At 35.5% G+C, this 22295-nt stretch overlaps 1 protein-coding gene across 5 annotated transcripts in view; it reads left to right on the top strand.

Moving 5' to 3' along the window:
- Positions 1-22295, top strand: part of EPHA7 (EPH receptor A7) — a 189906-nt gene that overhangs the window by 49604 nt on the left and 118007 nt on the right. For all 5 annotated transcript variants that reach the window (XM_053592184.1, XM_053592183.1, XM_053592182.1 and 2 more), the window contains exons 4-5: positions 12035-12190; positions 13420-13755. In XM_053592184.1, coding sequence (XP_053448159.1) covers positions 12035-12190; positions 13420-13755 — 492 coding nt within the window. The remainder of the gene's footprint in view (positions 1-12034; positions 12191-13419; positions 13756-22295) is intronic.

Genomic DNA, 22295 nt, shown 5'->3' with positions numbered 1-22295 from the left:
GATTAGGCATACTGTAAAAGATACAAATTAATACGCAATACTTAACAATTTATACAAGTGATTTTGTATGAAATATCAGAAATTTAATTGGCTTAAGCTCATTTTAATTGATTATCCATACCATTGGAGATTTATGGTCAAAAGGATAATGTTGTGTTTAGAGAGCATCATATTTGTTTTTTTAGATGACATATCTGTGTGGTCCATTACTTGGCACCGTGATAGATAACATGGTATGCAAATAATTATTTAGTCAGGGTTGAATAACTTGGCTATATTTGGCTAGTAATTAATTTGCATTTCTTGTTTACATACACACCTAATAATGGGGAAATGGTTCCAAGGTTGTCAGGAGTAGGATAAAAGCTTTTCATGAAAATTGACATTGTAGAAGAATCATAATAGTTCACTATTTATTGATTGCCAGGCAGTACGCTAAGTTCTTGAAATGAACTACATATTCTCATTTACATGAATTTTATAAAATGGTCTTACTCCTTATTCTATTTTAGATAAAGGAAAACTGGACCCAGAAAACTTTGTTCAAATTAGCAAAGGTCACACAGTTCAACACTGGGAGTTCAGCAAACTCATAATTTATATAAAGGACAAGCAGGGCTGCCCCTTTAGGACCACAGAAATGAGACCTTATGTAATGAAAACTGTCTGTCTTACAAAATATGAATTTTGTATTTTGAGAAATATTGTTTTAAAAATTGGTATGTAAAAACAAAAGTAATAATGATCCTTAGAAGAGTACTCACTAATATAATTTAATTTTTGTCAGTAGAGCCTACATTGTCTGACCTTTCTCAATGTATTTTTAAAATGAACTATAAAACTGAATTTGCAAAATTTATGGCATTATAGCAAATAGAAGAGAAATATTTGAAAATAAACTAGATAATGGCATATATGGTATGGTGGATAATACCTACTCTGAAAACTTCCTTATAGCAGTTGTGGTTTAAGAACTCACCTCTTGTTCATAAAGGCATGTCTTGAAGGAAATCTGTCAGTAGAATACAATAGCTTTGCATAGTAATTAAGCCACATTTTTAAAGTTAATACAAAGAAGTAATGTAATATTTGGGTTTATTAAGTTAGCTTTCTTAAATTCAAGTATTTCTAGTTCATGGGAACACCAGAATTGTACTGTTTTTTTTTTTTATTAATATTAAATCATAGCTGTGTACATCAATGCGATCATGGGGCACCATACACTGGTTTTATAAACAGTTTGACACATTTTCATCACAGTGGTTAACATAGCCTTCCTGGCATTTTCTTATTTATTGTGTTAAGACAATTATATTCTACATTTACTAAGTTTCACATGTACCCGTGTAAGATGCACTGCAGGTGTAATCCCACCAATCATCCTCCCTCCACACATCCTCCCCCCTCCCTCCCCTTTCTCTCCCCCTTCCCCCTATTCTTAGGTTATAACTGGGTTATAGCTTTCATATGAAAGCCATAAATTAGTTTCATAGTAGGGCTGAGTACGTTGGATACTTTTTCTTCCATTCTTGAGATACTTTACTAAGAAGAATATGTTCCAGCTCCATCCATGTAAACATGAAAGAGGTAAAGTCTCCATCTTTCTTTAAGGCTGAATAATATTCCATGGTGTACATATACCACAATTTATTAATCCATTCGTGGATCGATGGGCACTTGGGCTTTTTCCATGACTTAGCAATTATGAATTGGGCTTCAATAAACATTCTGGTACAAATATCTTTGTTATGATGTGATTTTTGGTCTTCTGGGTATATACCTAGTAGAGGAATTATAGGATTGAATGGAAGATCTATTTTTAGATCTCTAAATGTTCTCCAAACATCTTTCCAAAAGGAATGTATTAATTTGCATTCCCACCAGCAGTGTAGAAGTGTTCCCTTTTCTCCACATCCCCGCCAACATCTCTGGTCTTGGGATTTTGTGATTTGGGCTAATCTTACTGGAGTTAGATGATATCTCAAGGTAGTTTTGATTTGCATTTCTCTGATAATTAAAGCTGATGAGCATTTTTTCATATGTCTGTAGGCCAAGCATCTGTCTTCTTCAGGAGAAGTTTCTCTTCAAGTCCCTTGCCCAGTCTGTGACGGGGTCACTTATTCTTTTCTTGCTTATACGTTTGAGTTCTCTGTGGATTCTAGTTATTAAACCTTTGTCGGAGACATAACCTGCAAGTATATTCTCCCATTCTGAGGGCTGTCTGCTTGCTTTACTTACTGTGTTCTTGGCTGTGCAGAAGCTTTTTAGTTTGATCAGGTCCCACTAGTGTATTTTTGAAGCTGCTTCAATTGCCCGGGGGGTCCTCCTCATAAAATACTCGCCCAGACGGATTTCTTCAAGGGTTTTACCTGCACTCTCTTCTAGTATTTTTATAGTTTCATGTCTTAAGTTGAAATCTTTAATCCAGTGAGAGTCTATCTTAGTTAATGGTGAAAGGTGTGGGTCCAGTTTCAGTCTTCTACAGGTCGCCAGCCAGTTCACCCAGCAACATTTGTTAAATAGGGAATCTTTTCCCCGCTGAATGTTTTTAATTGGCTTGTCAAAGATCAAATAACGCTAAGTAGCTGGATTAATCTCTTGGTTTTCTATTCTGTTCCAGACATTTACTTCTCTGTTTTTGTGTCAGTACCATGCTGTTTTGATCACTATCGATTTATAGTATAGTCTGAGGTCTGGTAGCGTGATTCCTCCTGCTTTGTTTTTATTTCTGAGTAATGTCTTGGCTATTCAAGGTTTTTTCTGATTCCATATAAAATGAAGTATTATTTTTTCAAGATCTTTAAAGTATGACAGTGGAGTTTTAATAGGGATTGCATTAAAATTGTATATTGCTTTGGGTAGTATGGACATTTTAACAATGTTCATTCTTCCCAGCCATGAGCAATCGTACTGTTTTGTCACAGTCTCCGATTAGAGTTTAGATTACTTTTGGTGATTTTTCTAGTCATATTACTAAATCCCAAGATTTCATAGTTCAATTTTTTGTCTATAGGGTGAATTCTCAGAAGAATGGATCTATGACAGTGGTTCTCAACCTTCCTAATGCCGCGGCCCTTTAATACAGTTCCTGTGGGTCGCAACCCACAAGTTGAGAACCGTTGATCTATGAGAACAGTATTGAGTGAGACCCACAAGGGTTTGCATTTCATTTTGAATCTTTCCTTTTATGAGAGTTGATTTTTTTTTTTTTAGTAATTTACATGATTTAAAAATTCTATTTCTGGATCCTTATCTGCATGAACTGAAATAAATGTGCACATCTTTGGAAACACAGACAGGGTTCAGCAACAATGGCACACTGAGAGAAGTAAAGCGTGAGGCAGAGGGATCTCTGACAGGCAGCAGCAGGCACCATCAGGGCTGTCATGCAGACTCTGCAGAGCCTGCTAACAACTGCCTCATGCTCCTACTGAGGAACCATAAAAGAGTAAGTAGGTGCAGGGTAAGCTTGTATGTAGCATCTTTGCAAAGAGGGTGCTGATGGTAGAAATATACATGTTTGTAAAAATAACGTTTCAGTTGGAACAATTGTAGGGTCGCTTAACAACTAGAAACAATCTTTTGCAGATAGAAATAAAAAAAAAATAGCCAATATGAATACAACACTTTAGAGTTAATAGCCAGGAAACAAGGAAATTGAAGCTCAAGGTGAAGGGACTTTACCCCAATTATATACTAGTGAGTGGTACAAGTACTTTGAATTAAAAAACAGTCTTCTTTTACTGTGTCACACCACTTCTTCAAATTACCAAGTATTTATAGGACAGAATAAGTATTAAGACAGAGAGATCTAGAATAGTCTAAATTATTTTTTTTTCTATTTTTAAGTAAAATAAGTCACAGGACAACAGAGATCTAGAATGCCCTAAACTGAATTTTTTTATTTTTAACAGAAAACAGATCAGAGGGCGGCACATGTGGCTCAGTTGGTGGGGTGCCGGCCCCATATACCGAGGGTGGCGGGTTCAAACCCCGGCCCCGGCTGAACTGCAACCAAAATATAGCTGGGCGTTGTGGCGGGCGCCTGTAGTCCCAGCTGCTCGGGAGGCTGAGTCAGGAGAATCGCTTAAGCCCAGGAGTTGGAGGTTGCTGTGAGCTGTGTGATGCCATGGCACTCTACCGAGGGCCATAGAGTGAGACTCTGTCTCTAAAAAAAAAAAAAAAAAAGAAAACAGATCAGAGTTAGGTTGGTATTTTGGTAAAATGAAAAATGTTTTACCTCTAGACCTCAACAAAATTCTTCACGTATTTTAAGCTGATAATTTAATATATAAATGTTTACATAGTGCTTTGTTTCATGTTATTTTACGTTCTAAATATTAAAAACAAAACTTTAAAAAGCTTTTTAATTTCTTCATGTGTCTTTTCCACTATATAACAGTAAAAATTTAAGTACTCAATTAAATAATAACCATACACAGACATTTATAATGCCCCCAAACGAGCTTTTCTTTTGGTTTACAAAACCCTCACATTATTTTCAAGTACCTGAAAATAACAGCACCTGTTACCAAAAATTTACAGTCTGCGTGGTATCTTTTCTAAACTAGTGCGAGTTAGCCACAGGGTGACGTGGATGGTGTATCACAAACCATAAGTCATTACATCATGTTGTTTTTATCTTCCCTGCTGCTGTTCATTCTCAATGTGAAAAATCATAGCATATCGGTGACAGGAGGTTTGTATTTCAGGCGGACTTTTGTAATTATTCCCACTGAAGCACTGTCAATAGGATTAAAATACAGATTCTGGATCTGTCCATCCTGGATGAGGTCAGCACTTGGAGCAGTTGGGAGTACTATTTCTACATGCTGTACTGTCCCTTTTGCTTTATAGAAGCATAGATATTAATATGATAAAAATATTTGAAGGCTCCTATGGAAACATGCTGGCTTTGCTTGAATTAAGTAAATTTTTCATCTGCAATAAATAAAATAGCAGCAGTCACTAGAATCCTTAACTATGTATATAGATCCTGCAACAATGTTAAATCCCAGAAAGTTTTAATTACTTTACAATCCACTTACAGTTTATAATTAATGAACTCTTTGCAGCTGCATAATTGTGGCTGGAAACATCTGCGTAGCCTTATATTTTACAGGCAGATATACATACTTTTTCTTTCAGGAAAAGTTCAATTGTGCTTAAAATTACAGGCTTAGATATGGAGTCAGAGCCAAAGAAGCTGAGTCTAGTTGTATTCAGATACCTCATGGGGAAGAAGGGAGAGGTGGGTTAGGAAACTAGTCCTTGTCTGGCAAAATAGCATGGATAAAAAATAATAATAATAAAGTTTAAGATCTATTCAAACATTCTTTTTATGTAATGTATCAAATATCTCCATTAAATATAAGCTTAGTATTGATAAGACTGTTTTAAGTGATAAAATCACCACTAAGAAAAAAAAGACAAGCTATTATTTATGAAACTCAAAAAGTACCCACCAAGTTAACAAATGGACAAAAAGAATATATTGACAATCTAGTGATTTTTTCTTTCTTTCTTTCTTTTTTTGAGACAGTCTCACTATGTTGCCCTGGGTACAGTGCCGTGGCATCACAGCTGATAGCAACCTCGAACTCTTGGGCTCAAGTGATTCTCTTGCCTCAGCCTCCCAAGTGACTGGGACTACAGGGACCTGCCACAACGCCTGGCTATTATGCGGGGGGCTGCTGTCGGGGTTATCATAGTTGTTTAGCAGGCCTAGCTGGTTTGAACCCTCCAGCCCCAGTGTATGTGGTCAGCGCCCTAACCACTGAGCAACAGGCATCGAGCCTCTAGTGTGTTTTAGTAATTCAATTTCTTATACTTAAATGAAACATTATAAAAATGGATGAATGTAAAGTTTATGTTAGAAATGTGAATTAATATAGACAGATAATATCTGCATATGTAAGATTCAAAGTTGCATTATGAATGAATTTTATTTTTTTGATTATATTCACAGAGTTAACAATTATCTCTACCAATCAATTTTAGAATATTTAATCACACCTAAAATAAACCCTGTTCCCATTAGCAGTCACTTACCCTTTCCCCTCACTGCCCCATTTCCTGGGAAGCACTGATAACACTTTTGCTCTATAGATTTGCCTACTCTGGGTATTTCATCTGCATGGAATCATACAATATGTAGTCTTTTACGGGTGGATTGTTTTGTGTAGAATGTTGTTAAGGTGCATCCATGTTATATCATTTATCAATATTTAACTCCTTTTAATTGGCGAACAATATTCTTTGAATGAATAATGTTTTTATTCATTCATTAATTGATGGACATTTGGGTTGTTTTCACTTTTTGGCTATTGTGAATAATTCTGCTATGATCATTAATGTATAAGGTTTTTGTATATATGTATGTGTGTGTATATATATATATAAATGTATGTATGTATATATGTGTGTGTGTGTATATATATATATATATAAGTGCATGTATAGTCATTTCTCTTGGGAACATACTGAGGAGTGGAATTGCTGGGTCATGAGATGAGGATGCTTAACCTTTTAAAGAACTGTCAGTCTTTTTTACATTCCCATCAGCAATGAAGAGGTGTTCTCACTCCTCCATATTCTCCCCAGTATGTGTCACTATCTTTTTGATTGTAGCTATCCTAATGGATGGGAAGGACATCTCACTGTGGTTTTGATTTGCATTGCCCCAATGGTAAAGATGTTGAGCATCTTTTTATATGCTTATTGGACATCTGTGTATCCTTCATAGAGAAACATCACTTCCAATACCTTGCCAGTTTTTTGACTGGCTTATTAATGGACTGTAATTTTTTGCATTTTCATTTTGTTTAAAATTCTAATTTGTTTTCTTAGTATCTCATTTTGCCTATAATCCTTACAGTGGAAATATTTTATTATCATGCATGTCATGAATTCTTTAGAGACTATAATGGTCTGAGAAAAGACCTGGAACCTCTCAGAAGTTGATTCTGAACACCTGGAAAACTTTTAAAATAGAGATATGTACAAACACTGATAATAATTCAGAGTGAAGGCAGTGTCCATTAAAATATTCCCTAATGTGCATCCAAGGAGGAAGATGACTAAGATGTGGGTTGTCAGTGTCTTAACATCCAGGGTGGCATCTAATGTGTCAGAGATAAAAGTTGGAACTTAATATTAAAAAAACAAAACAAACAAACAAACAAAAAAACCAAGCCTATTAAGGACTGGGAAAGCTTTTTGACTATAAAAAAGTAAAAGAAATCTAGAGGTATGTGGGTTTTTTAGGACATGATCATGAGCAGGGTTTTTTCAAAAATGTAATCAGGATTTTCTCCAAGCTTACCCCATAGGTCATCAACCTAAAACACAGGGCGAGCTCATGCCTGCACCCCCACTCAGGAGAAGAGATACTCCATTTCACTAACCGCTTAGCCTAAGGAGGAGTGGAAATCTGACTTTGGATGGCCTTTAGGATCATTGGTTTGGAACACAGAGTTGTCATATCAGGAACTTGATGGTTTGACTACATCAAGCAATGGTAGACCCATTCCTTGAACGTGATACCCATCAAAGATAACTGCAGAATGCATGGTTGTTAGGAGAGTTTAGTTAAGAGTTAGAATACTGGGTGGTGCCTGTGGCTCAAAGGGGTAGGGTGCCGGCCCCATATGCTGGAGGTGGCGGGTTCAAACCCAGCCCTGGCCAAAAACTGCAAAAAAAAAAAAAAAAAAAAAAAGAATACAGGTATTATTAGTATTAGTATCAGCTCTCTAGTATATTTAAGAATCTTTGTACTCCGAATTTTAGTGCAATTTTACTATTCTTAAATGATTAATTTATAAATGGGACATCCTACTGCCTTTTGTGTTGTTAAGGAATTTAAATCCCAAATATTATTTGAATCAATTTTGTCATATAGGGACAATATATTATTATTGGAAATAGTTGAAATTAAATGTAATAAATTACTTTTATTTCATTGCAGTAAATAATGTAGATCTTTTGATATATTGTAATATAATTTAGTAGTTGTATTATAGTAGGAAGTATTGTTTCTGTCTAGTATACAGACGTTTCATGTTTTCCTAGATTCCCTTTGCTTTGGTACTTTTTTGTTTAAAGAACAGAATAAGCAAAAGCTTGCTTAGCATATGAAATCCAACAAGATTACTATGTATGGCTCTTAAAAAATGAATTTTCTTCATTCATCAAGGCCCTAAAGACTGAAAGAAGTCAAAAGAATCAATCTCAGGCATTTATCGTGATATTACATGAATAATACCATTATTAGAAGAATAAGTGAAAGATTATTTTTATAAAAGTAGATATTTAAAACAAATTGTGTATACACCCCAGAATTTTGTCAGTAGAGTGAAACATTGCTTTAAAAACAGTGTTCAGTTAAAAAAACAAAAACAGCAGCAAAAGGCAGTAAGTTAAACGGTGTATTTCTTATTGTAACTCACACAGCACACGTACTATGTCATTAACATTTGCATTGAGCGTAAATGTTATTAAAAAAATAAGAAGTAAAGCATGGAGGAGAGTCTGTAAAATTGCTGTTGCACTATTCCTAGGAAGTTATCTTTGTACATTTCATAATTAGTATAAAGGGAGTTTATATTTAGGGTTTCAGGAGGCATTTACTTCTAAAGGCTTTTACTAGTACTTTCTGGAAAACTGGCTACATTTATAGAGAGGAGAAATTGCCTGGATTTCTGTGGAGTCTTTTTGGGCGTCGTTGGAGAGCTCATTTAATTCTCCCTTATGTGTTTGCCTCTTAGATATGCGGCTTTTCCTGGTTATCTCTTGGGTATTTAACTCTGGCTATTTCGTGTAGATATCTTATCACAATTTCTAATTTTAAGAGCATCTGTTACTGCCTTCCCAAGCTTTTTACTACTCAGTTGCTCACTATTATCCTCAGAGATACGGCTTTTGTCTTCACATGGTTGGGGCTTTAGCCCTAATACCATTCCTCTGAAGATTTTGTACTTATTTTTAATAACTCTAAATTGATAGTTTCCTTAGAGATTAAATGAAAACTGGCTTGCTACCCCTTATTATTTTTAATACTAACTGAGACAGAATATTACTTCAAAGAAAATAATGTTAAGACTTTTATGATCACATTTTTTCCAGCATTGCCTCTGTCTGTTTAATGATAGCTGTACGTGTGCTCCATAATTTTGTGGGCATCATCAGTGCCAAAATTCATAGTGGAATAGAGAATACCTGTTTAATGTATTTTTCGTAAGGTGTGGTAGGGTATTACTTACTATGTTTCTAAATTGTATTAATAGCCCTAAATTAGGAAAACTGTATAATAAAAATTATAGATGTTCATTGAAATTAAATTTTAGCATTGCTAAGGCCCTTGAGACCCATTGAATGAGTGCCAAACTTTGGCTCATTCAGTAGTAAAGTCTGGTGGAATAGCATATGGCTTTGTGTCAGTAGTCCTGTGTTCTAAATCCAGTTTTATCCTAGACAAACGAAATTATTTGAAGAACTCAGGTTACATTTGCTTCAAATCTGTTTTCCCATCTGTTAAAAGGGTAACAGAATTTAATGTAATTTGAAAGTTGAGTGATAAGAGTTTTAAATTTCTCTGCATTAGGCGTCCTATGTATTCTAGAAATCACGTAAGTTAAGCAAGAAATGCACCTTCTTATTTGTGAATAGGAGGCTTTGTTATTTGCGATGGGAGAACAAGGATTCTGAGGATTGCACTGGTGGGCACTATGAGCTTGCTGCCTGCCACCTCGGGAATACTTACCTAGTGGAGGCCAAGTCATGTTGCCATCTCACTTCGCATTTCCCTGATTCCTAACCTCCTTTCCCTGTAAAAAAGGAAGTAAATACATGTCATCAAAGACTTGTCAGCACACACCTCTTCTTTTTGTCTGTCTGTCTCTCTCCCCTCTTCTCTAGGCCCTAATACTTCAGGCTGCAAGTTGGAGTAAAGCATTGCCTTCTCTGTTTTATGGGATGTCATAGCTGCTTGTTGAATTACAGATAATACACATAGCAAGTTACAGTAAAGAAAGAAGAAATCTTTCTTTAAATATTTCAGCTGAGACATCTAAGCTGAATCCTCTATCATATCAGTTAACCACTTTTTTGTGTGTGGCAAGGTCGTTATCTTTAGAAACATTCTAAGGTTTATATTTTTGTTGTATTATTTTGTAATCCATGTTTTTGTCTTCTCTGTGCCTTAGATTTGTAACATTTGCTGAGAACATGTGAAAATGTATTATGCTTCTTTGTGCAATGTATTTTTGGCTGCTTTCCTCTTGCGTTGATGGGGAGGCCAACTAAAGGCAGCGTAGGAGGTGGTCTACCCAGGGCTGTAGCGGCTGTGGGTTTACAGTGAAATGGTGGTTGTTCTGTATAAATAATCCGCCTATCTCAATATAACATGTCTTTAAATTAAGTTTCTAAGTTATATGAAATATAACTTGTTCACATAAAAGCCTTATTTTCTGGAAGTCCCCCAAATGATTTTGAACCCTGAGATGTATCCAATTTTGCAGTAAATATTCAGTATGTGAAAAAAAGAAAAGAATTACTCAACCATTTTCAGGATACTATAGGATTGTTACTGATTTCTACCCACCCCCTAAGAAGTGGAAATGTAATTAATTTTCTGAATAATGAATGCCAGAGTAGGGAATATTAATAAACTTATAAGTAATAAATTAAAAGTTAAAACTAAATTTATGTTAAATGATCACTAATTTTACATATATATGATTCATTCATTTTTTATTAAATTTGAAGGTCACTAAAACTTAAAAAGACTTATTTAATAAATATGAAGGGTACATTGAATCTATTCAGTTTATAATACTGTCAATTAAAAAAATTGAAATAATGAAAATTTATTTTGCTAAATTTTAACTGCAGAAAAATGTAAGTATACAAAATGTCCAGAGGTATGAAAACTCACACAGTTACCTGATTTAGTAACAAAATCTTAGTGAGTAAGAGCAGCCTCATTAGGAAGGGGCAGAAATGCTCCGTGTACAAAAGCACATTGCTGAGAGCACTTGCTGCATTGTGTGATTGCACCTTTAACTCTCTCAGCCCAGGAGAAACAAAGTCGTAATCAAGGTATGATTGAGGCTTTCCCCTGCTTCCTGGTGTTGCATCCATCTCCTATTAATAAACTTGCATTATTTTTAGTGACAACGAATTTCACTCAGTGGAAAGCAGCCTGCCTTACAACACAAATTGGCTGAAATTATAACTTATAGTTACTTGAAGTTTTGGGAAATCCATTCTGTCATTTTCAGCTATAAATGTTTACATTCTTATTATTATTTCCAGTCTGGTAATTAAAATCCTATTAATATTTTCAACAGAAACATATAAAAGGTTAATTTATATGTATGTTAGATTAAGAAAATATAACCTTAAATTGTGCTAATGCAGTCCAACCAAACAAGTTAGGTATGTTGAAATCAAAGTTTAATTTGAATTAAATATATGAATTAAATATTCTAAGATTATCTTTAAATAAATTTTACTCAGTTTCAGATTTGATTTTTAGACTTTGGATTGCTGCCAACTGCAGGTATAAGTTTTCTGTATCATTCTGTTTTAAATATAACAGAATATAATATAATATCAGATAACCCTGGGGTATTGATACACCTTTTATTTTTGAGACAGAGTCTCACTCTGTCCCCCAGGCTAGAATGCCATGGCATCAGCCTAGTTCACAGTAACCTTAGACTACTGACCAGTAGGGACACAGGTGCTAATTTTTCTATTTTTGACAGATGAGGATCTCACTCTTACTCAGGCTTGCCTTTAACTCCTAAGCTCAAGGCATCCTCCTAGCTTAGACTCCCAGAGTGCTAGGATTATAGGTGCAAGCCACCATGCCTGGATGGGTTATTGAAATACATTAAAACAAGGTTTATCATAAAGAACTTATTTTTCATAAATCAAATTTAATATTTTATTCTTTGCTAAATATTACACAGATGGTTTAAAGGTCTTTTTGCTCACCTGTTCCTGTGTCCACTTTCTTTTGCATACCTAGCCTGTGGCCGGGGATTCTACAAATCTTCCTCTCAAGATCTTCAGTGTTCTCGTTGTCCAACTCATAGTTTTTCAGACAGAGAAGGCTCCTCCAGGTGTGAATGTGAAGATGGGTATTACAGGGCTCCATCGGACCCACCATATGTTGCGTGTACAAGTAAGTTCATCATGTGAAATTAAAAACAACTTTCAGATCTCTTCCACTCATATGTACTATTGAGACGTCATCGAGAGAGGTATTCAATTTGTGAATACAAAATTCTTTTTAAATATTTTTAAATTTTTCCATAAATCAATAATGTTAATAATATGAAATAGATTTTTTTCTTGTATCATCTTCAGTGTAATTTTTATGTCTACAAAATTAAGATGCATTTAATGTTTTTTCCATGTATCTCACAGGAATCACAAATAAAATGAAAAGTTATTAGAACATTATATGGTTATGAAATATGATTAAAAAGTAATGGCTTCTGAATTATAATTCCAGTATTAAATAGAGCAAACCTCAAATATGGGTTCTGCAGTTAATGAGTATTTGAGACCTAAATCCAAAGCCAATCTCAGACATTACTCTGAGTTGTCCCTGAGTATATAAGAATGAATAAACGCAGCCCCACCCTGCATTTGTGCTCCTTTCTGTCTGTGTTCCTGTCAGCATCTATGGAACTGGAAGCCTTTATGCTAACTGAAGTATCTAAAGAATGGGAAAACAAACACCCCAAGTGGTCACTATTAAACTGAAATTAACTGATGGACACACTTGTGGATAGAGGGAAGTACAACTCAGCAGAAATCAAGCAGGGGGAGCTGGCGAGAGACAGGTGAAAAGCTACCTGATGGGTGCAGTGAACACTGTTGGGTGATGAACACTCTCAAAACCATGACTCAAGCATTAAAAGAGATCATGTAACAAAAACTAATTGTGTGCCCCTACTACTTGGAAATTTTAAAAAAAAGAAAGTGTATATTCTTTATAAAAAGTGAATAAATGTATTCTCTGTTATATGGTTAAAAGAAAAGCTATTTTTAAACAACTATTACAACTGTGTTTTTAGGTGCATTAACTGTTCTTTTTTAATTACTTGGAAGAAAATTATCTAAATACTGTGGTAAAAGTACAAAGACAGTTGTTATTCTGTATTCATTTTGACATATTAAAAGGAAAATAAATAAAGCTTCCTGCCAAGTGAATTCAAGGAGGCTTTTTATAAGGCTTCTCTAGTAAAGGTAATGGAAATTTTATATGAAAGAAAGCAGTTTAATTCTCTTTGATAATTGAGTCACTTGCTTAATGCTCCACATAGATCCTTTTGTTCTTTTTGTTTGTAGTTTTTTTTTTTTTCTGTTTTTGTTTACTTGTTGATTTATTTTTGGTTTCCCAAGGGCCTCCATCTGCACCACAGAACCTCATTTTCAACATCAATCAAACCACAGTCAGTTTGGAATGGAGTCCTCCTGCAGACAATGGGGGGAGAAACGATGTGACCTACAGAATATTGTGTAAGCGGTGCAGCTGGGAGCAGGGAGAGTGTGTTCCCTGTGGGAGTAACATTGGATATATGCCCCAGCAGACTGGCTTAGAGGATAACTATGTCACTGTCATGGACCTGTTAGCCCACGCTAATTATACTTTTGAAGTTGAAGCTGTAAATGGAGTTTCTGACTTAAGCCGATCCCAGAGGCTTTTTGCAGCTGTCAGTATCACTACTGGCCAAGCAGGTATGTTTTGTTTTTAACTTCATTGAATGAATAATGTGACTGTAGACATGAGGTGTCTTTCTTGAATAGTTACTTAACTTTTCTATACTGAACTGGGTTGTTTTAGCTTGTTGATGGTTTGCACCTTTAACTTTTCCGTGTTATTTTTCCTGCTACCTGTTAAACCATTTCTATACTCATTAACTTCTCCAGCAACCTGGCAGTAGAAATAAAAGGGGATAAATTGGGATAAATTGTAAAACTTTTGATGACTGCTCTAAGAAAAAAAACAAAAAACGTGGAAATATCTAGAGAAGGAGGAGAGGGAAAATATTGGTTAAAATAAGATGTAGGGGATATTTTTCACATTTTTACCTTGTATGGTATCTGCTCAAGAGCGTAATCTACATGATAACTGGGAATAAAGAAAGAGTTACCTGCACTGTCTCACATAATATTAACCGATTTTTACTACATAGACATGATCTTTTTAATATATTAAAAATCTGCATTAAACTTGCATGAGGGAATTTTTAATTCATCAGTGGATTTGTGACATTATGAATTTCTATAATCTTGGAATAAATACTTGGCAGATTTCATGAGAATTTCAAATGAAATGGCACAACCTTAATCACTTGTAGCTTAGCCTAAAAGCATTTTTTAACTTATTTTCTTCCTGGCACTTGAGATATTCTTCTCTGCCATTCTTTGTTTTGGTGAGTATGTTTTGAAAATACAACTTGGTGACTTTATAAACCTAAAGAAAAACTTACTACTAAAGCAAGTTTCAGACATTGGGAGCAACCTTTTGAAAAATTCTTATTTCTGAAGGTAGATGTTATGTAGTCGATGCAGCTGAGTGGTAGGCCAGTGTCGATAATAAAATGGGAGCTGTGCTGTGGGACCGAGTTGTGTGAGCATCGGGACAGGCTGGCTGTCTAAAAGCAATCAGCATGATCCTACATTCCTGGGCACGGACTAATCTGTTCTTCATTTCTATGCCAATTTTAACAAAATGTTATCTGTTTAAATTATATCTGCAGAATGAAAACTATGCATATGGTCTCATGCTTACCATTTTGAACAGATAAGTTCTCATTCTAAAGGTTTCATTCTGATGTTTATTTAAAAGGCTATTTCAAATCAGATCTCCCATTTAAGTGAAGCTTTCTGAAGGTAAAACATAGGAACATAAATTTTCTTTTCTTATTCTTTAAATGTTTGATTTCTCAAGTTAATAGTACACAGGCTAACTAGCTCATCAATTTTCTGTAAATTCTTGAACAAGTATCTCACAGTGGTTAGTGAAATGGCTTTGGGGTATTAATTGACCTTTGCTTAAAAACAAAATAGGTTTGGTGGTTTTAGGATTTTGTTTTGTTTTGGGTTTTATTTGGTTTTTGGCAGGTAAGGAAGAATACACAAAATTGGATTGTGATAATTGTACAACCCTTTGAAGAGTCTAAAAAATACTGAATTGTACACTTAAAAATGAGTCAATTTAATGGTATTTGTTATACCTAAATAAAAAATAAATTATAAAATAATAAATAGAACAAATGTATTAAACATAATAAATATAAAATTTAAAATCTAAGTAGGTTTGTACATATATTAAAATATTAATTTATGATCGTCTAGTCTAGACTACATCTCAAATGCTAAAACCCATGAATTAATAGTTGGCATTCTCTAACCAACAGCATCACTTCCAACCTAGATTATGCTGCAGTCACGTTGATAATGAACTTAAATCGGTATCTTTTGTCAGTTATCCCACCCGTCATCAACACTGATGCCTGGTCTAAAAAACATTTATTAAAAGAACCAGCATATGTCTGGGAAAGAATAGAGAGTAAGGATGGAAAATAACCAGCCGGTATTGAAAGGCAGTGTGTGTAGTTTGTCGTTCCTTTTTTGTTTAGTGCTTGGAGCTCCAGACCCTATACTGGTGTCCGTGTGAGTGGAAGGACACTGATACCCCTGTCCCCTGGCTCGTGGTAGAAGTAGGGACATTTGTGTTAAGGACCCAAGTTCTAGCCCCTCATCTCTCACTTTGAATATGAACTTTTTGGGTGGATTACTGAACTTTTATATGAAAAAGTGGGGATAAAATAATATCTACCTTCCTGTATTATCCTGGTAATAAGTTTAAAAACACTTTATTTTCATAGAATTGCTGTTGCATAGAACAGCAAAATGAATGCTTCTGTGGGAGGTGTAAAGACAAAATACACCAATTTCTTTATCTGTTGCAACATGGGTGAAAATAGTGGGACACAGAAATGGCAATTATATGCCATTTAATTTTGCCAATTAATTATATGCCAATTAATTTTGTTTGGCCTTTAAAAAATGCAACTGTTGGGTAGGCGTGGTGAGTCAGGCCGGTAATCCTAGCACTTTGGAAGGCTGAGGCAGAAGGATTACTTGAGGCCAGGAGTTAAGAGACAAGCCTGAGCAAGGGTGAGACCCTGTCTCTACAAACAGTGGAAAAATTAGTTGGGCATGGTGGTGGGCTCCTATGTCCCTGCTACTTGGGAAGCTGAGGTAGGAGGATCACTTGAGCCCAGGCATTTGAGGTTGCAGTGAATTATGATGATACTTCTAAACTCTAGCTTAGGTGACAGAGTGAGACCCCATCTCAAAAACTAAAAAAATTAAAAATTAAAATATGTGACTGTAGTGTATTCATTACTTGTCTTAAGACTGAGGTTCTTAATTAAACCATAATTTTAGCTTTAAGATGAGACTTGTATAGAGCAGCATAATATGTTAATATTCATATATACGTAACGTTTATATTTCCTTATCAGGAAAGGGACATACACAAGCTTGGATGAAACATACACTCTTAGGGCTGGATGTGGTGGCTCAGCCTGTAATCCCAGCACTTGGAAAGCCAAGGCGGGTGGATTGCCTGAGCTCACAGCTCCAGATCAGCCTGATCAAGAGCAAGATCCCATCTCTAAAAATAGCCAGGCACTGTGGCGGGTATCTGTAGTACCAGCTTCTTGGTAGGCTGAGGCAAAAGAATTGCTTGAGACCAAGAGTTTGAGGTTGCTGTGAACTGTGATGCCATGGCACTCTACCAAGGGTGACAAAGTGAGACTCTGTCTCAAAGAAAGAACAAAACATAATTCTTTATTTGTTGTTTTTTTCTTTTTGTATTAGGAATTATACTGACCTATTAAGGCTGAAGGCAGAGAAATCAAGCTTATGTACATTTTTACATATATTTTTATAATATTAGAGTAAGGAGAAAAACATACATTTAATTTGTGGCACTATGATCCTAATTCTTCCTTACTGTAGAAGGCTCTGTTGATCAAAAGTAGTCTTACTAATTAATTAAGTATTCTTAAGAACGGGGTATTTAAATTCTTCTTTTCAATATTAACTTGGCCACCTGTATTAAGTACATAGTTTGTGTTAAGCACCCAGAGGGATGCTGAGGTTAGGAAGAGAGAGAATGATCCTCTTTTCATGAAGAGTCCACACTGCCCCAGGTATGTGTTAGTTACACATCTAACAGCAGCACACCTGGCTACAGTGTGATACAGGCTGTACAACAACATTAGGAACCAGATGGGAAACCCTGGAGAAAGAATGATACCTCTATCTCTGGGCAGAGGAAAGTCCTTTCAGAAAAGATGCCAGTCGGGCTAGAGTTTCAGATTGGATAATGGTTTTGCCAGACGGAGGACAAGTAGGTCATACTTTCAGCCTCAAGAAGACCACCCTTCAACCCTAATTAAAATATTGTAATTACCACTCCATAGAAAGGTGTGGTAGCACAAAAATCGTCTGCAGAAATATGAAAGTTAATAAAAATGGATCACTTGAAAATGGCTGTCTCTTTCTATAATATCTTCATTCACTCTGGGAATATTTAAGCAATTAGACAATTTTTGACTTTGGTAGAAAAGACAATAAAAAATTGTAATTTGTGGTTTCTCCTCAAAGGGATTTAAGGGACTGAACGATTATTCTTGAAGTCAGGAACTATGTCGTGTTTATCTGTGTCACCACTATAAAACACGGTTCTTTCTCCTACTGGATATAAAGACGATGTTAGGGGATTAAGGCCAGTGGGAAAACTGGTCACACACAAGAAAAATTAAATGATTATATAAGAGGGCAAGCATTGAGACTTTAATAGAAAGGATATATTATTTGATATTAGGTGATATACTTACGTGATTTAGGCAAGGTACTTCACCTCTTTGAACTTGAATTTTCTCCTGAAAGGGTGTCAGACTCTTTGACTCCACATATTGTAAAAACTGAGTTATAATGTAAGACCAGGTTACATTTATATGAATAAAAAAACCCTGAGTATTATAGCAAATAACAAGAATTATAATTGTTATAGTCAACAATTATAATAGTAAAAGCAAAAATAATTGCTGTTTATCGAACACATTTCATGTTTGTAGTACTTTAAAAAATAAAATGTACATGAAAAGAGTGTCGAAGTTGAGTCACCTAACGTTGGGGGTCTCATGTAGTCCCCTTGGGCAGCCAAGAGATTTGGGACATAAAACTTCTGAGAGTTCATCTTCCCTCTGTAATTAAACGAGGAAACTAATAATATAATACAAAGTACATCACTTTGCTTCACTGTTCACTGCAAATTATTAATAGCTGAGTAATATGTCTATATATGCTATAATTTTTAATGTGACTGATAACTGTTCTAGTACTCTGGAAAGCTTGAGAAGGAATTAGTATGAAACTGAAACCTCTTGAAAGAGGATAGGGGTGGTTTCCCAAGTTGGACTGCCCAGGAAGCAAATACCTCCGTGGAGATTAGTGGGCAGGAGTTTGATTAGGGAGAGTGTATGAGCTCAACACCACCAGAAGAGGAGGGATGGCAGAAAGTCAACAGGAAGGTGGGCTGTGATACCATCTCACTGGAATCCCTGGTCAGCTCCATGGGGAGCCCTCTCCCTGCAATGAACTCTCAGGTTGTCCTAAGGTGAGACTTTTACAGCCCCATGTTGTCTGACTCTGGCACAGGTTTCCCTAGGAAGAAGCAAGGTGTTATTTCTCAGGGAAATTCTAAAAGGGATAGAGAACTGACGTCTGTTTTCCAGTAGCTATCTCAGCAGCTGGGCAAATAATATCTTTTTCGCCCGTGGGAATATGAGCAGTCCATCACAACATCCGGTACAGATAGTTAATATATACCAAAGAATCAGAGGGGCCAGTTCAGCGAGTGCCTACAGATTAATGGTATAAACTGGAGGAATACTGAGTGGGGAAGTTGGTTTTAAGAGAACAGATCTTTCTTATACATGGAGGGAAACCTGGATGTTTTCAAGCAGGCAAGGGACATTAATTGACTTTCATTTAATTTAAACTTGTGTGTATCTTCCACAGTATATTTTATGTGTTATACACAGTGGTTTATTAAAAAATACATTTCTCCTGCCTAGCCGTAATTCCTGTGGGAGCATAGTATTAGAAAGTAATTTTCTGAAAATACGAGAATCAGAAAATCTGCCAATATGGTATAGAGGCATCTTAATTATCTCCAGAGATACGTTAGAGAAGGTCTCTCAGTCAACCCTTTCCCCATCGTCAGCTTTGCTGTGCATGGGCGAGTGGTTTATGTGGCACTCACACACACTGTACTATTAAAAACTGAACTGGATTGTAAAGTTGATAAAACAAGTATTGATAACCATTTCAATAACTTGATAACAAGTTATTGATAACCAACAGATGAATGTTGAGGGTTAGAAGTTGTGACTTTAGAAATGTCACACAGTAAATTATATAGTGATGACCTGGATGATTGTAATCAAGTACAGTGGTCGCCTCAGAATTATTAAGGATTCGTGTAATCTTATCATAGACTGCTATCTTAAAAAACTTAGCTGTGAGCCGGGCGTGGTGGCTCACGCCTGTAATCCCAGCACTTGGGAGGCCAAGGTGGGTGGATTGCTTGAGCTCACAGGGTCCAGACCAGCCTGAGCCAGAGTGAGACCTTGTCTCTAAAGATGTCTGGGCGTTGTGGCGGGCATCTGTAGTCCCAGCTACTTGGAAGTCTGAGGCAAGAGAATTGCTTGAGCCCAGGAGTCTGAGGTTGCTGTGAGTTATGATGCCACAGCACTCTACCGGGGGCGACAAAGTGAGACTCTCTCAAAAACAAACAAACAAACAAAAAACTTAGCTCTGTAGTTTATTACTTGAGAATCTGTAGAAAGATTTAATGGTCAAGGATAACAGTTAAGTGAAAAGGGGACCTAATTAGAAACGTTGTTTCTTGAGAATATTAATAACAAATACAATCTCTGGGGAATAGCACTGGTAAATATAGAATTTGCTTTTTGGGTATGATTTTATTGTCCTCCTTCAAGAAACTTTAAAAATAGCCCTGCATGGTTTTATTTTTAGGTTTTTCAATGCTCAGATCTATTTCTCAGCCAGATCAAGATTTGTGTCAGTATTCCATTACTTCAATTTGTAATGTTTACATCATCTTTCCAATGAAATGGAATCTTGGAGTCATATAATATGACATTATACATGAACAAAATTAGACTCCCAGAAGACGTAACCAAAAGTCATTTCCTCTGGGAGATCACGTCACTCACCAGAATTAATGTGACTTCCTTATAACTGTTTCTCACATAACCTCGATCAAGTGAGTGTCCTTCAATAAAACAAATTTCATTTATGTTTGTACCTTTTTATTAGTTAATAGTTTCTAAACTTGACATAGATTTTAAAGGAGCATGATAGTAAGAAAATGTTTTTAATCATTTGAGAACTTTTATATAAGGTAATACTAAATGTACCACAATCTCCACAGAGTGGAGATATAATTATTTCCCCACTAGGTAAACACAGACAGGAATACAAAGACAGAAACCGTTTTGTAGAGATGATGTTAATGCTGTTAAAACATAATACATATGAACACCTACGCCATCTGCAGCAGAAAAGTCAGTTGACTGAGATTCCTGTAACAGTGAACTTCAAAATACACATTTCTGCCAGGCTGGCACCTGTAATCTCAGAACTCTGAGAGGCCGAAGCTGGTAGATTGCTTGAGCTCAGGAGTTCAAGACCAGCTTGAGCAGAAATGGGACCCCATCTCTACTAAAAATATGAAAACTGAGGCAAAGGGATCTCTTGAGCCCAAGAGTTGGTGGTTGCTATGAGCTATGATGCCGCAGCACTCTACTTAGGGCGACAGCTTGAGACTAATTCAAAACAAACAAGCAAACAAACAAACAAAAAATCCACATTTCTTCACTTTTCTAGTCATTTTAAGTATCTGAAAGAGCAGGATTTAATCATGCTAATTCGTGCCACAGGGAATGACATGTTAGTAACTCATACGCATTGCTTAAGGAGAAATTTCAGACAGTGAAGTTAATTCTTTAATATTTAAATATTTTTGTAACACATTAATATTAAAATATACATATGGATACATTTACATGTTTTCTATAGTGGCTATAAGTAAGTAAAACATGTACCTTAAAGGAAGATATTTTATATTATTTTAATACAATTTTAATTAGGGGAAATGCAACCATGTTAACATTAATAATAATAACTAAGATTTATTGAGCCCTTCGTAGATTCTGATCACTTTACATATAAGGCACCATATGTTTACACAGTTTCTTCACTTTCCAAACTGGTAATAGAAGTGTGGGAGTAAATTCTGTATTTCTGTGATGGGGCCATCCGGTAAATGTATCTCATATATTTACAACATTCCTCACCTATTAGTTGTGAAATGTTTGTCTTTCCTGTTAGACTTTTCATGGTAAGAAAATAGCAGTGTCTTTGATTTTATTCTTTAGCCCTGTAACATTTTGGGTCCAGCGTCGGTACTTAGCAAATATTTGTCGAATACATAAAATTCTTTGTATAGTATAAAAAGAGAATTTCTAAAATCATCTCCATCAGCGGTTTTCAAACTGTGGGTCGCGACCCCTTTTTAACAATGAAAATACATTGCAGCATTAGGAAGGTTGAGAACCACTGATCTGGATTATTATAGGAAATATTCACTCAGATACATTTAGTGTTGTTTAAATTACACAATGGATACATATGATAATGATTTCAAGTACTTACATTCTGTTAATTTGGTCTTGAAATTGTAGATATATTTAAACTCTTAAAATGAGTTTCCAGACACAAATTTAAAACAAATGCTTAATCTTACTGTGAAACAGTAAAGGTGTAAATTTGCATTTTGAAAACTTTTATGATTCTTCATATTTTAAAAACTTGCCGAAAACGTATTAATTTTTAGTAGTTTTATACAACACTGAATGTAGGGAGAGCACCAGCTTTTCATGTGTTATTTCAATATTTCTGTAGTTTCATGTGCTGTGGTTCTACTCTTTTTGTGGTTTTTGTAATTATCTGGACCCTTAAGGCTGCAGCACATACCTGTGCTGTGGCTTTTCTTGATTAAAATATATATATATGGAATTCTCATCCCACAACTGAGTTTGTACCTCACCTCTGTTTTCCAGTCCCAATACCTTCTTAATATATGGAATTCTCATCCCACAACTGAG

Source organism: Nycticebus coucang, chromosome 5, assembly GCF_027406575.1.
Source record: "Nycticebus coucang isolate mNycCou1 chromosome 5, mNycCou1.pri, whole genome shotgun sequence".
NCBI lineage: Eukaryota > Metazoa > Chordata > Mammalia > Primates > Lorisidae > Nycticebus > Nycticebus coucang.
This window is presented reverse-complemented; position numbering and strand designations above follow the sequence as displayed.